Raw genomic sequence first — 15,875 nt, forward strand, 5'->3', positions numbered from 1 at the left:
GAAAAGTTCTATACAGCATTTAACTGTGACTCATTTTACATTAATCGTTCAGTATTACTTCGATTTTGCTAAGGATGGCTATTGGCTTTGTAGCTGAAATATTTGTATTTTGACTTTAGAACTTGGTTGTTAGTTTTTTATTGTTAGTTGTTAGTTGTTAGAGTGTTTTTTTATTGCAGAGATATTCTTATGGCTATTCTTCTTTTTAGGCTATAAGCTATATAGCCAAAATACCCACATTTTGCTTTCTAGAAAGTTCTTATTTATTTGAGTTGTTAGTTCCGTCATAGGGTTCTGTGTTGTGATTAGTGCAATCACTTTAATTTAGTGACTGTGGCACATGCGCGGAAGACAGTTCAACAGTGTTCGATGAAAGTGGATATAATGCTATAATGTTCCACATTTCACACTAATTAATTGATCCCTAATTTAGCAATTTCTAATAATTAGCACGACTTTTCCGCCCTTTTTTATTCCAACTCTTGTTTTTTCTAAACTGATACGGAGAGTACAACACAGCAACACAAGATTATTTTTATATTTTATTATTCCCTTAAGTAAACTAATACTTCATTAATATGAAAGGAACCTGGACATAAATTGCACTAGCTTAATGTGTTAGCAAAGAAATAAAAATAAATAACTCCAATTTTCCAAAATAAACAGAAAATAGCAACAAATAAACTATTTAACACAGCTATGATATGCTCTAATAACGCTATTCGTTCGAGAACGTAGTCTAGAGCACAACGTATATTTCTAAGAGACAAAAATGTATCTCAAGTTTCATTTCAATCTTAGAAACATGAAGAAATCAAATAAACTTATTTCGCAATAGGAAAGCCATATCTCAGTAAGAAATTATTTTAAATTACTGATGGAACAAGGTGTACTTTTAAGTTGGGGCTTGAGCGAGAAGGCTTCGGTAAAATATTAACTCCTAAAAGTCAAGGTTTCTTGACATTCACTTTAAGAGCTTTATTCTTTACAAAAATAGTTATGCCTCGATTAAGAATAATTTAATATTTACAGAAGAAGAAGATGTATTTTTATTGTGCCAATGAAGACATTTTGGTTCTCTACATAGAGGGCAAGTATGAGTAGCGAGAGAATGTTGCCGACAAATAGTCAAAGTTTTTTCTCAATTATAAAGTTTGCTCAATTAATAGGGTTTAGAAATTCCAATCAAAATATTTTCTCTGAGACAAATCATAGTATTCGATGTTACATTTTATACCCTGAAACTGCTTATCATTCGGGATCATTAACGTTTTTATTTCTTTGAAATTGTCGTATTATATTGGTGAATGTACTCACTTTTAAAATGTTGCTGCTTATATGCTTTGCACAGCAGCTTAGAAATCTAACAGAAGTTAAAGGTTGCATCTTCTTTCTAAGTTGGCGTAAAAGGGGGTGGGTCATAACAATTGCAACCAGTTTTAGACGGAAAAAACTAGGAAGCAAAGGAGAAAATCCATATTAGTAATTCCAGGATGAAAGCGTTTTATTGTTAAGAGCAGCAGAGGGTGTAACAAAGCAAACACATGACTGATGAGAAGTCTCTCATAAGGTTCACTTCATTTTAGAAAAAAAAACTAAGTAGCAGATATGAGCTGCGTTTGATTTAGCATATTGAAGTCAACCAACAATTGATCATCGTATTCGTTAATTATTAAATTTGATGTCGATCATGTCGACTTGGGATAGCAAATAGAACACACTTTTTGGCTATAGTTTCATATTTAATGTTATCCAATATTGCATTACTTTTTGTCCGTTAATTAATTGATGCCAGTGCTCCTTACTACAGTGGCGTAATTTTGTCAAAATTTGGGAGGGGGGAGTTGGAGCCAATTTTCCCAAATCAAGGGAAAACGACACTGAAAACTGAAAAATGAGCCATATAGTACCATAACGGTAAGATATACTATAGAAAACTGACCCGTTTCTTTAGATACTTGGATTATGCAGGCTTATCTTAGTTTTGACATGATTTTGGAATAAACTCAATTTCAGCTGGGGAGGGGGAACTGGGTTCTGTGGAGGGAGACAAAATGAGGTCTGGGAGGGGCAGTTGCCTCTCCACCTGTCCAATTGCAAATTAAGCCCTTACAATTCTTGACCACAAACAAACCAACCGTGTTTTTAAGCCAATATCATTAATTCACCTTCCATTTTGAATTTGCCGCTTTAATTCATAATTTCTCTTTCGACAAGGGAAACATTGGAAATGTTTTTCTGTCGTTAAAAGACGACAAAACGCTGGCATAATGCCAGCTTTTTACAAATCAAACGTCCGCTATGTCTACAGAAAAAAATCAAATAGCAAAACACCTTTTCGTGCCGACAGAGATTCTAAATCAAACATGTCTATGAATTTATTAATCCTGGATTTGAAGGAATACTGTGTTAGAAGCAGCAAAGGGCGAACCAAATCAAAGATAGGTCACTGACGAGTCTTAAGAAGATCATCAATAAAACACTTGCTCAAATTAATGGCCCGTTCTATAATCTTATTCCTGTAGATATAGTAACAGTTATAAATTATAATTAGCTAAGGAAGCATAACTTGTGGTCAACTGGAATAACTATTTCGTCAGAATACTTGTTTCATATCCATGGAAACTAAAAGATTCAGAACAGTAATAGTAATTCTTTTCATCAACTATGATTCAAAACAAGTGAAAAGACAAAAAAATTCGGATTAAAAAATGGATTTTAACGGACAAGAAAGCTTCAACGAATTTTCTCATCAGAATGCTTGGTTTGAATTGAGAAAAAACATAAGATCACAAGGCCGTATCCAGCGGGGGGTCGGGGCCCCGAACAAGAATCCTGGAAACGCAGTTGCATAGCAGTAATTTAAAAGGAAAGAAATTATTTCAACTTAATGAATTTGAACGAATAAAAAAAAACAAATAATGAATAAATAGTAGCAAATTATCTCGTATAGATAATTGTTTTATATTTTCGGAAACTAAAAAATCCATGGCAAAGGCTGAAATTATATTTGTAATATATAGATTTTATATAAGTGGAAAAGAAAAAAAAATTCAACTCATCCCAAAATAGATTATGTTAAAGCTGAAATATTTTTTGAAACCAAAACATCAATGGCAAAGGTTGAAAATCTATTTGTAATATATAAATTTTATATAAGCAGAAAAGAAAAAAAAATAACTTCATTCCAAAATAAACTACGTTAAAGCTGAAATATTTTTGAAAGTAAAACATCCATGGCAAAGGTTGAAACTCTATTTGTAATATATAGATTATATATAAGCAGAAAAGAAAAAAAATCTACTTTGTCCCAAATAAATTATGTTAAAGCTGAAACAGACAAAAAGTAACAAAAACAACAACCTATGAACAATTAACTCTTTCGTTGCCCGGGGAATTGCCTTATAAAAAAAGAAAAATGCAAGTTTTGCATTTATCATTCTCCTATTTTTTAAACCTTCTTTATTCTAGATAAAGGATAAATAGGTGTAAGTTAAAGGGCTGGGGGGTCAAAATCCAACACAAAGTTCAATTTTCAGGCCGTTGTTTTTCAATTCTACAAGGGGGGGGATGGTTTCTTTAAACCAACCCCAGTAGTAAAACCCCTTCCTTTGTGCAGGTAGGAGGAGCTTAATATTTTTTAACTATTCAAGCTTAGTTTTCACAAGTTGCAGGACTAATGACCAACTAAAGTTAGCAATTGTCAACATGGGCGCCCATAAGCCGAATTTTAGGGGGGTGGCTTATCTAATCTAGTCGGCTTTCCCAATGCTGTATAATAGAAATTTCAAAACAAAAATATAAAAATATAAGGCAGCATCATTCAGACAGGAGGGGCTAGAGCCCCCCCCCCTTATGGGCACCTATGATTGTTAAGTATTGATTTTTTTTTGCATAAAGGCAATTCCTGAAGACCTAATTCTGATTAATCTCCAATTTAAAAATATATCACAATTGCACGACAAAAAACGTTAAAGCTTCAACTCTGCTGAATACGATTCTCCCATTCTGCAATTAGATGACTCTTCCTTCTCTGGTTCTTGGCTGCTGTAGTTATAGCATTCTGAAATTGAAGATAAAATCTGGATTAAATTCAAACTAAACGTATTCAAAATCCTCTTCACAGCCCCCCTTTATCATAGCATTTACTTCCCGTATCTCGGATACCTGGTCCAAACCGTAAAAAAATAAAGTCTTCTATTTTTTTAACAGAATAAGTTTAAGAGAATAAGCGTAACTCAAACAAATTTGATAAAACCTTTCTCTGTTGCAATTAAATGAATGAGAGAAAGCAAAAATGAATACTTCAGCTGGCGTTAAGAAGCGCAGTATATGAATTCGTTAAGGTAATTTAAATTAAATATTTTAAATTTTTATGAATTAACAATTCTTAATAATTTTTAAATTTTTAGTAGTTTAGATAATAAAAACTTGGGCTTCAGGACTAGGGCTTTTTACGATACAAAATGTGTTCACTTTGGTTGAGTTTTATTTTACTCATTTTCACACTTTCATACTAAATGAAAAAAACAAGAGTTTTTTTTTTCAAATGGCAGTAAAGGTTGGCATTGAAACTTAAACGAACACATATTATCCTAAACATAATGGAGCTGCCCTCTAAGCTACTCGGTCCTTACGTTTTATATTATTCTTGTTCTTTATTGAAAGTTCGATCAATATTTGCAACTTGAAAATTTAGTGCAAAGAGTGGAACGTTGAGGGGGCAATATATAGAATAACTCTTGTTCATCTTTTGTTCTAACATCGGTCTTTGCTTTCATTTAAAAAATTCTTTATTTTTCCAGTCATTTTAATATGATATGTAAGGCAGCCGTAACTTGAAGGGGCTATCACCCCCTAAAGGCTCCCACTTTCACAATTTCATTTATACTTTTGCACAACAGTACTTCTAAAATTATATCTTCCCTGAAAAGTCTGTCCCTTCAGAAAGTTGGTAAACATTATGCACAGGGGCTCTTTAGGGCGCAAAGGGGCTGTCCCCTCCTCAACGCCTCGCTTTTTACGCTAAAGTTTTTTATTATTTTAAAAAAATAGAGTTGTGATAAGTCAAACTTTAGCGTAAAGAGCGAGGCGTTGAGGAGGGGACAGCCCCTTTCATATACAGAATAATTTCTGTTCGTTTTAAGTTTTGATGTCGCTCCTTACTTTCAGTTAAAAAAAACTTGTTTTTTTATTTAATTTTCGAACGTTTTTGAATAAATGCAGGTTTTGATCTTGGCTCACCGTACATGAATAATTAAAACAAAATTTTCATATTAATTTACTTTTATTTAGTTAAAGGGCTTTCTCGAAACATGTTTAATTTTATTTACGAAAGTTTTTATTAGTAATAAATATACGTAACTTACGAATTAACTTACGTAACGAACTTCTATATTCATATATTTTTAATACGTATATTAGGGGGTTCGCCCCCTTGTCAATGTCTTGCTCTTTAAGCGAAAGTTCAAATTTTGTTCCAATTCTTTAAAAATGATCGCTTAATCACAAAGGCCGTTAATTAGAATAAATAGCTCTTATGAAAGTACTAAAAAATCTTTGGCTTAAAGACCGAGGTATTGACTAGGAGGTGAACCCAATCACATATGTAATATTTTCTGTTCGTTTATAGTTTTGATGTTGCTGCTGTTGCAGTTGCAAAACTTGTTTTTTTATATTTAATTTCTGATCTTTTTTTTTAAAATAATGCTGGGAAGTCCGGCGTCCCCTTCATAGCAATGTCCCTTCCCCCATGAAAACTTCCTTCATGGAAAGATCCTCCCACATAACCACCGACCCAACCCTCCCCCCCCCCACTACCAGGAAAAATCTCCCCTGAAAACGTCTGTGTACTTCCCAATAACCAATACTATATGTTAACATTGGGTAAAGTTCATAACTTTCAGCCCTCCCCCGGGAACTTTGGGGGATTAAGTCATCCTAAAAGACATACTTAAAATATTTTCAACCATGCTGAACAAAATGGCTATCTCAAAATTTTGATCAGGTGACTTATGAGAAAAAATGAGCGTGGGAGGGGGCCTAGTTGCCTTCCATTTTTTGTCACTTAAAAAGGGCACTAGAACTTTTAATTTCCATTCCAATGAGCCCTCCCACGATATTCTAGGACCACTGGGTCGATACGATCACCCCTGAAAAAAAAAACAAAAACAAATAAACACGCATCCGTGATCTTTCTTCTGGCAAAAAATACAAAATTCCACATTTTTGTAGGTAGGAGCTTAAAACCTCTACAGTAGGGTTCTCTGATACGCTGAATACGATGGTGTGATTTTCATCAAGGTGCTGTAACATTTAGGGGGTCTTTCCCCCTTTTTTCGAAAATCAGCCAAATTTTCTCAGGCGCCTAACTTTTGGTGGGTAGGATTAAACTTGATGAAACTTATATATTTGAAATCAGCATTAAAATCTGATTTTTTTGACGTATCTATTTGTATCAAAATACCGTTTTCTAGAGTTTCGGTTACCATTGAGCCGGATCGCTCCTTACTTACAGTTCGTTACCACGAACTGTTTGATATGCGGGGAAAACACATATCGCTTCCTCCTTCGATCGTACATATTGTGAACGTTTTTTTGTTGCTGTTTTTGTAGCACATGACTATTAATTAAAGTTAGAAGTAAATAAGAAAATTTTATAATTAGAAAAATAATTCTAAGAAATAAACGTGTAAAAAAATCCATGGATATAGTTAGCCAGTTATTAATAAGCTGACAACTAAATAGGAAGTAAGTAAATTAACATAAACTAAATGCTAAATATACTTAATACTAAGTAAATAGATACTAATTACTAGAAATTATTATATTACTAGAAAATTAATAAAAAAATTAATTCTAGGAGTGTACTGTACGTACCGTTGTATGATAATCAGGATCATACCCATAAAACAAATTCCTTGTAGCAAAAGAATATAAATGAAAATTAGTATTCCCGTAAAGTAAGAAATTTGCTAGGACTTACGATAGTTAAAATCACCCGAATCACTAACAATTTAGTTTCAAAAAAACTTTCCGCTAGGACACGGTTTCTCGAACTGGATTGGTGGGGGGGGGTATGTTCAAGGTCCCTAGGGAGATTCATAAATAATTAGAAATTTATTTACTGGCAAATGTAGGTATAAACGAATACAACAATAGAATCTTTAAAAAATTAATGACGATGTATCAACCAATAATAAATGATACAATTAGATTCCCCACATGAAATACACAATCAGGCTTACATTATATTTATTATATATAATTTCGGAGACCACATTGCCTTACCATGACAATAAATAATAGTTCAAATAGGGATAAAATCCTTTTAATAAACAGTGATGATTATAACAGTTATAGAAATTCACAAAAATACCAGATATTTCGGTGACATATACAGTGACCGTCATCAGTAGTAAAACTAAACTAAAACAATTTAAAACAAAAGTTTATATACAAAATCAAACAAAACAACATATTGTTTAATTCTCTAATTCTTTTCAAAGGAAAGGCGGAAGCTAGCCTCTTTGACCTTCTTGGATTCGGTTCATTAGAGTTCAAAGATATAACACTTGGACAGAGGTCAACTACATTGTGTGAATTCAACTTTACTTTGTCAGATATTAATAAATTACCGTAGATAGAATTTAGCCCAAATTCACCTGTGTCCCGATTCAAAGCAATGTTCTTGAATTAGATTTTCTTTATTTCAAGAGTTACACGAAAATTTTGCTTTAAACCCCCATCCCTAGAAATCAAAGAGACATTATCGAACAAAATAAAATGGTCTGGAAAATTGAAAATATGTTCTGAAAAGGCTGAAGTAAAATCTTCAGACTTAGAATCTTGCTATAAAGCCGAAGAAATAGAATCTTTGTGCTTTAATAATCTCATTCCCAAATTCTGGTTAGTGCGTCCCACATATGAGCTTCCGCAAGTACATGGGATCTGATAGACCCCACTTTGTTGCCCCAATGAAGTTAGATCCTTCCCAGAATTTAGAAAAAAGTAATAATACTTTGGGTGGTTTTCAAAAACTCAGGTAGTGTTTGAAAACTCGGGCACTTCTCAATTATTAGCCTAAGAGTGAAAATTTGGTCGACACATCCTCTACCTTTTCTAAAACCGCACCGTTCTTCTCTTATACCTTTATTTAGTGTATCACACAGTCTAAAAAGTATCATGTTACTTATTAATTTAGTACCTACAGAGACCAGACTAATGCCTCGGTAATTACCACACGCACTTTTATCACCTTTCTTATAAAGTGAGTTAATTAAGGTTTTCCTAAAATCTTTAGGTACTTCCCGCTTTTTAAAAAATCATATTCATAATCTTCAGTAGCTTATTTCTAACCTCAGAGCCACCATATTTAAGAAACTTATTTATCACCCTATCAGCACCTGGAGCCTTATTATTTTTTAATCCTTTTAGTACTGTCGCTAATTCTTCCTCACAAAACAAGTCTTCTTTCACATCCAAGGTATTGCAAACTTTTTCATTTTCCTCTATATCTTTCCCTGCAACTCTATCTTGGTTAAGGAAATCCTAAAAAGTTCAGCCCATCTCCCTTTGGATTCTTCCTTGTTGCTAATTGCGGCCCCATTCCTATCTTTAACTGGGCCAAGTCAATTTGTTGACATGCCAGTACAATATTTTACTATTATGCCGTCTAGTTGCATCTTCCAGATCCTCGGCAATTTTACCCATGGCCTCCACTTCACACCTCCTTAGTTCATATTTCAATATTTTCTCCACTATCTTTACATTCCTTTTGTTTTCATATGATCTATCGCTCAGATAATTCTTGTGCAAGTCCTTTCTCCTTTCTATTAAACATAAAGCTTTTTCACTAATATTCTTAGCTGCAGTTCTATCTTTCTTCCCTAAGACACCTTCAGTGACTTCACACATTATTTTTCTAAAATTATTCCAACCATCTTCCACATTATCAAATGGCTTTTAAATTTACATTTTTCATGCAAATAATTCTCGGAATCAGGTTTAATTTTGCGTTTTTCGTCAACATATTCGGAAGTTCACATTTTTTGGCATTTTCTTCTATTTTCTCCGATAGAGCTAAAGAAGTGAGGCATTCTTCATCCCGAATATGTCTTTCAGGGAGACCCCCCCCCCATTCCCCCAAACGCATCCAATCAAAATTTAGAGATGTCCATTTTGCTCAAAATACTCCGATGATCAAATAACCATGCCTTCAGGTTTGACAACCCACCTTCCAGCCTTGGGGCAAGGACTGTAAGCTATGAAAGCTGCCCATTGTTAAGACATACAGTTTTCATGGGAAGGGTGGCTGTATAAACTTTGGAGGCAGGGACGTCGTCTGGGGGTGGCAAGGGGAGCCGGATAAAAGGGATATCTTTCCCTTTAAAAGGGATACTTTCCCTTTTAAAAAAATCATATTCATAATCTTCAGTAGCTTATTTTTAACCTCAGAGCCACCATATTTAAGAAACTCATTTACCACCCTATCAGCACCTGGAGCCTTATTATTTTTTAATCCTATTAATATTGTCGCTAATTTTTCCTCACAAAATAAAACTTTCTTCACATCCAAGGTATCACAAACTTTTTCATTTTCCTCTATATCTGTCCCTGCAACTCTCTCAGTTAAGCAAATTCTCAAAATGTTCGGCCCATCTCTCTTTAGTTTTTTTCTTATCACTAATTGCGGCCCCATTACTCTCTTTAACTGGGCCAAGTCCGTATTGACTACTCCCTCTCAATTTATTAACATGTCATTCCAATTTTATACTATTATCCCTTCTAGTTGCGCCATCTAGATCCTCGATAATTTTATCCGTGTCCTACACTTCACACCTCCTTAGTTCATATTTTAATGCTTTCTCCACTTTCTTTACATTCCTTTTGTTTTGATATGATCAATCACTCAGATAATTGTTGTGCAAGTCCTTTCTCCTTTCTATTAAACATAAAGCTTTTTGACTAATATTCTTAGCTGCAGTTCTAGCTTTCTTCCCTAAGACACCTTCAGCAACTTCACACATTATTTTTCTAAAATTATTCCGACCATCTTCCACATTATCAAATGGCTTTTAAATTTGCATTTTTTATGCAAATAATTCTCGGAATCTGGTTTAATTTTGCGTTTTTCGTCAACATATTCGGAAGTTCACATTTTTTGGCATTTTCTTGTATTTTCTCCGATAGAGCTAAAGAAGTGAGGCATTCTTCTTCCCGAACACGTCTTTCAGGGAGACACCCCCCCCCCCCCCATTTCCTCCAAACGCATCCAATCAAAATTTCGAGATGTCCATTTTGCTCAAAATACTCCGAAGATCAAATAACCAGGCCTTCAGGTTCGGCAACCCACCTCCCAGCCTTGGGGCAAGAACATACAGTTTTCATGGGAAGGGTGGCTGTATAAACTTTGGAGGCAGGGACGTCGTTTGGGGGTTGCAATGGGGGCCGTTGCCCCCCCCCCCTCAATAATGTGGAGAAAAAAATATTATACATCCCATGCCCTTTGACTATCCAGATATGGACCCCTCTTGCCCCCCCCCCCCACCCCCAATAAAATGCTGGAGATTCGCCCCTGTTTGGAGGGGTCAGATGCCTCAAAGACTGCATTTTAATGCCATAACATTCCAACTCTCACTGAGCCTTCAGGTAAATATACGAATGAGTTCTAAGGAAGGGACAGGGGGATGGAAGTAGAAATTAATATTTAATCCATCTTAAATTGTAGGAATATTTCTGGTCTATGCTGTCAAAATAAAAGTAAAGAGTAACATTAAACCCCAAAATTAGCAGAATTTATTCCATATGGATGAGGGGGAGGCTGCTTCTTTCAACTTCCCCCTCGTGGTCATATAGACTTCGGAGGATACTCATTCAATAGGAAATTGAGAGTTCTAGTCCTTTATTAGAAGTCAAAAGTGATTGGAAACCAACCAGCCCCTGCCCTAAAACTGTTTCTGATATCTGGTCCTTTTGTTATCCCTTAGAACATCTGATTGACATTTTGAGGTACCTTGCTCAGTTTTAAGTGTGAGGGAATTTTTTAAGAAGGAGGTGGGACTATCCGAGAGACGCCAGCTATATAGCATCATTTAAATTCGCTATAATAAGAAAGAAAGAAAGACAAAAAAATATATATATATATATATATATAATAATATCAATACTACGGAGACAGCAACTACAGACCATCTTCATAGCCTACCGTGGGATCACACTCATCGTCCAACAAACAATTATAACTTAATTTAAATCAAATCAAATCTCCTCCAAAACAAACGAAACTAAGATTCATACATACTTAACAATTTTTGTTTCAGTTTTTTTTTAAATCACTAAAATCTAAGTAAAAATTATAAATTACAAATTATTTTATCAATTATATAAGATTAGTGTAAAGTCTAGAGGACCTCTGAAATATACAAGGTAAAGAAAAGAATACCTAGTTTAAGGTGTTACGTCGAAAATAAAAGCTAAAATGTTCCGTAATAAAAAAAAAACATGTCAAGATTTGGCTATATATACCGGTTAAGAACGTACTCCTACCCATTTAAACGCACGCACATAGAGAAGGCAGGGAGCCCTCAGACCCGTAACGTCATCCCACAACATTTGAGATTCCATACAATACGACTGCTTCAGGAATTTTATTGGTACGAAACTCGTTGTTTTTCCACAACTCAACTCAGCAAGATTTGTTTTTTGCCCAATTTAAATGGCCTATATACCGTATTTAAAAACATATTGAAAGCGTCTTTGTATAGGCTAACCTTATTTAGCCCAAGCTTATTATTATTTAAATTTCTGTCTTTGATATTGGCACAAAAAAAAATAATTTTTTTGTTCACAGCATCAATTAGTGCATCTTCACAATCTTAAAACTGCTTTTCATAATAGCATTCTTATCCGATATTGTAATACATAACCCTGATAGCCTATATATAACCTACTACAGATACTAAAAAATATGAAAATAAATTTTTCCATTCATTGTAACTTACCACTGCATGTGAAGGTCTTCGCGTAACGACATCTGTGTCGTTTTCCGGTGGCTCAGGGGTGGCGTCTTCTATTTTTGTTGAAAGCGGCTCACTGTCTCCGAATTCACTAAGATCCGGTTGGGACCGGCCTAAAAATCTCATCCTCTGTAGCCTACAAAGAAATTCAAAATTAATTTATTTGGCTTAAAAGTCTACTGCTTTTGTGCTCCAGGCAGGGTCGTATCCAGAGAAGGGGGCAGGTGATTTGACCCCCCCCCCCCGCCCCCGAAATGCTAGTCCAACTCCGAAAAATGTAATTAAAATGCATGTAAAGAAATTTGCAGTGTTGTTTTTAAAGTTTTTTTGTACCCCCCCCCCCCCCGATTAAAAATCAGGGATACAGCCTTGGTTTCAGGCCATCTAACTTACTTTTTTTGTCTTCTCAATTAATAGGACTGGCTCATACTAATTTATTTTAATTATTTCTAAAATTTTATATTTTTTTGTTCTGACTGCACTTGTAGCGAATGAAGACTTTCCACTGTCCTAACCTTATTTTTGATCACCATAAAGCACTACGGGAAGTCAAAAATAAATCTGATTGTTTATATTTGTTAAGTGGACAATAAACTGTTAAGTACACAACTGTTAACAACTGTGTACTTAACAACTGTTAAGTTCACAACTAAACATGTTTAAAAAAAAGGAAAAAATTGGGAATTCAATTTTTAATGAAAAAACGTCCTTAGGCAGTTATTCAGTTTTTGGTAGTAGTTGGCACCCAAATCAAGAGAAAAAAAAACGAAATGGGGGTGAAAAATCACCAAAAACTAAGTTAACAACACATAGGTTTATCTAAGACACAACTAACAACACAAGCATGTAGGTTTTATCAAAACTGGGAAAAATTGGGAATTCAGTTTTTAATGAAAAAGACCTGCTTAAGCCGTTATTCAATTTTCGGTAGGATTTGGCACCCAATTTAAAAAGAAAAACGAAATGAGGGTGAAAAATCACCAAAAACTAAGTTAACAACACATAGGTTTATGTAACACACAACTAACAACACAACTATGTAGGTTTTATTAAATAACAGTTAAAACTGAACAATTAAAAACTGATTCTTACTTAAATATTGACTAATCACTGAATATTAAAATACTGATTCTTAAACACTGAATATTAAAAAATATTCTTGATTCTTAAATACCGGAAATTTTGTATTCAGATTTAAGATTTATTTACAAATTTATCCAACAGAAACTAAGAAACAGATTCGTTCAAAGTGGTGGGCAACAGGGGCAGCTACCCCGGGTGCCGTGGCTAAAGAAGACACCGTGGCTGGGGGGTTACCATTTTTGCTTCATTGCAATGCATAGGATAAGGTTTAATGAAGCATGTGCAAAATAAAAACCCTTGAAGCACAGTTCATGGCAACCATCTCGATGGTTGCCATGATTTTTCGTTCATTTCAGGCGGAGAGAGGGGTCTGGAGAACCTAATCTTTACATATATACCTGGTTCTGTCAAAGTTTTAACTAATAATTGGTTTTCAGGTGTAAATAGAACTAAGATGGGTCAACGGAGCCAAAAGTGTTTTTATTTTAATGTATTTAGGACTTTTGATTTACTTGGGCACTAGGAATGGAGAAGGCCAAACTTTCCTTAGCTGTGCTAAGCACAGCCAAAATTATGGTATACTTTTAATTAATAAATAGTTTCCAGAATTCTTTCCGGAACTGTTTCTAAAAATCCAGAAATTTGGAGGGGAATCGTAATTTTTTTGCCATTGCGTCTTCACTTAGTTTCGCATAGTGTAATGAAAACCTGACTCTTTTTAATGAGTCTAGACAATTAGCAACAAAGAGAAAATCTATTGTTGCTGTAGAGTATTTATGTATATTTATGTTACGCGTTAACTCTTCAAATTTAAATGTTTTTTATAATATAAGTTTTAATTGTATGTTAGTAAGTGAGGTGGTAAATAAATAAGTTATTAGTTTTGGTTAGCAAAGGAGTTAATGCCAATCGGGAGAGGATGTGGGGTACAAAAAAAGAAGAGAAAACGATTCAAATTCGAAATCTTTTTGAGAATAATTTTTATAGAGGGTAATTTACACTAGTATGTATGATGGAAAAAATGATGCTGGTGCTCCCTAGTTTCCAGGGGCCACTTTTTTCATAGTTTACTAAGAAGCTATTTCTATTATAATAATTTTACTACTTTTTTACTAATATAAATAAAACAAACACGAAAATAAAAGTAAAAGTACATTTTGCGGCTCCTCTTTTCTGGGAAAAGAGGAGCCGCGGCTCCTTTTTGCGGCTCCTTTTTTTCAACTCATTAATTTGCTGGAAAAGGCAACTAAAATTGCTTAAATTGCTGTAACAAGCAAATTTTGCTCCTCTATGAACCTAGAATTAAAGGACAAATTAATAAAGGTATGGTTTATGTGAATTATTTATGATAATACGCTGCTACCTAATCACAAATTAGGCAAAAAATAATTCTGTGATTCTGTCGAATAATTGGAGGGTGAACAGGCGAAGATTGCACCTTTTCGGGTCCTAATTAGACCTATAGACCATCCCTATAGACCTATTCCTGATAGTTTTACTCACCTAGCTCAGTTAAGTACCCAAGTTAGTGAAGCCCCTGTTTGATACTCAATACCGTATCCAGTCGGGAGGGGGGGGGATTACGGGTTTGAACCCCCTCCGAAATTTTTATCTGACTCGTAAAACCCTGAAAAAATGCATATAAGCAAGTTTTTGATGCGTTCTTTAATTTTTTTTGCAATCCCCCCCCCCCCGAACAAAATCCCAGATACGCCCTGATAATGCATTTATCTAAGATAAATATTTTCTCTGGACAAAAGTTGAAAGTTATCTTATTCTTTCAATATTTTCCTTTTTTATACTTTGTTTTTAGTTATTTATTCTTTTTAAATTGGTCTTCTGTTGTAAATGTTACTAGATAAATTCACCATACTTTAGTTCTTCCTCCCTCCGTTGCATCTCTTTCATCTCTTCTTGAATCTTTTCTTCTGCTGTCAAAAAATGGCGCCTTGGTGCTGGTGGCTTTTGAGTCACAGCTGTGGGAAGAACAGCAGGCTCCTAGGAAGAAAGATAAGCTAAATCGTTATGTTTATCTTACGGTGTAATTTAGTTTATCTTATGGTGTAATTATCTTATGGTGTAATTTGTAATTTATCTTATGGTGTAATCTCCTATTTAGCTCTAAAGTACTTTAAGCTTTGGAAATAATATTGAACATTTAGGTTAAAAAAAATTGTAAAAAAAAATCGTGTGAAATTGTTAAACTATGATGTAAAACTAAGTATTTAGTACTTCTGACTCGAACAACATATATAACCGACATACTGTATATATCCAGGCTTGAGTTCAAATCTATTTGTTTTTAGATACTTCTATCCTCTTCTTCAGTCTCGTACTGCTTTGATGTGTCTTAGGAACCAGAATAAAGTAAAGACGTTAATATTTACAAATATATTTTAAAATTTAACTCTAAAGCTTAAAAAAAAAAAAATTAAGAAAAATAAAATTTATAATAAGCGATGTATTTATGTCGGTCTAAAATTAAAAGTTGAAAAAAGAAAGTGAAACTCTTAATTAATTAAAGAATCAATTAATTAATTTTTATCCTTTTGTATTCCTTAAATTATTTTAAGCAGTAATTTCGCTTTCTATTAATTTTCTCCAAATGAAGAAGAGGTGAGATACAAAAAGGAATCTGAACGACAATAACAAGAGAGATTAGTTGGAGCTTTCATATTTAGCTAAATAGATTAAACTCCGCATATTGTCATTTTGGACTAGATTTTAAAATAAAAGATAATGAAAAAGATCACAAAATTTCTAAATAAATAACTT

At 34.0% G+C, this 15,875-nt stretch overlaps 1 protein-coding gene across 3 annotated transcripts in view; it reads right to left on the reverse strand.

The window, feature by feature from the left end:
• Nucleotides 1-535: 535 nt before the first annotated feature.
• LOC148944234 (uncharacterized) overlaps nt 536-15,875 on the reverse strand; it is a 98,586-nt gene continuing 83,246 nt past the window's right edge. For all 3 annotated transcript variants that reach the window (XM_089100689.1, XM_089100690.1, XM_089100691.1), the window contains exons 8-10: nt 14,974-15,098; nt 12,003-12,153; nt 536-4,063 (exon numbers count right to left, since the gene is read on the reverse strand). In XM_089100689.1, the coding sequence (XP_088956815.1) occupies nt 3,980-4,063; nt 12,003-12,153; nt 14,974-15,098 (360 nt within the window). In that variant the 3' untranslated portion in view covers nt 536-3,979. The remainder of the gene's footprint in view (nt 4,064-12,002; nt 12,154-14,973; nt 15,099-15,875) is intronic.

Source organism: Artemia sp. Qi Xiang Cuo, chromosome 14 (assembly GCF_049724085.1).
Source record: "Artemia sp. Qi Xiang Cuo chromosome 14, ASM4972408v1, whole genome shotgun sequence".
Lineage (NCBI taxonomy): Eukaryota > Metazoa > Arthropoda > Branchiopoda > Anostraca > Artemiidae > Artemia > Artemia sp. Qi Xiang Cuo.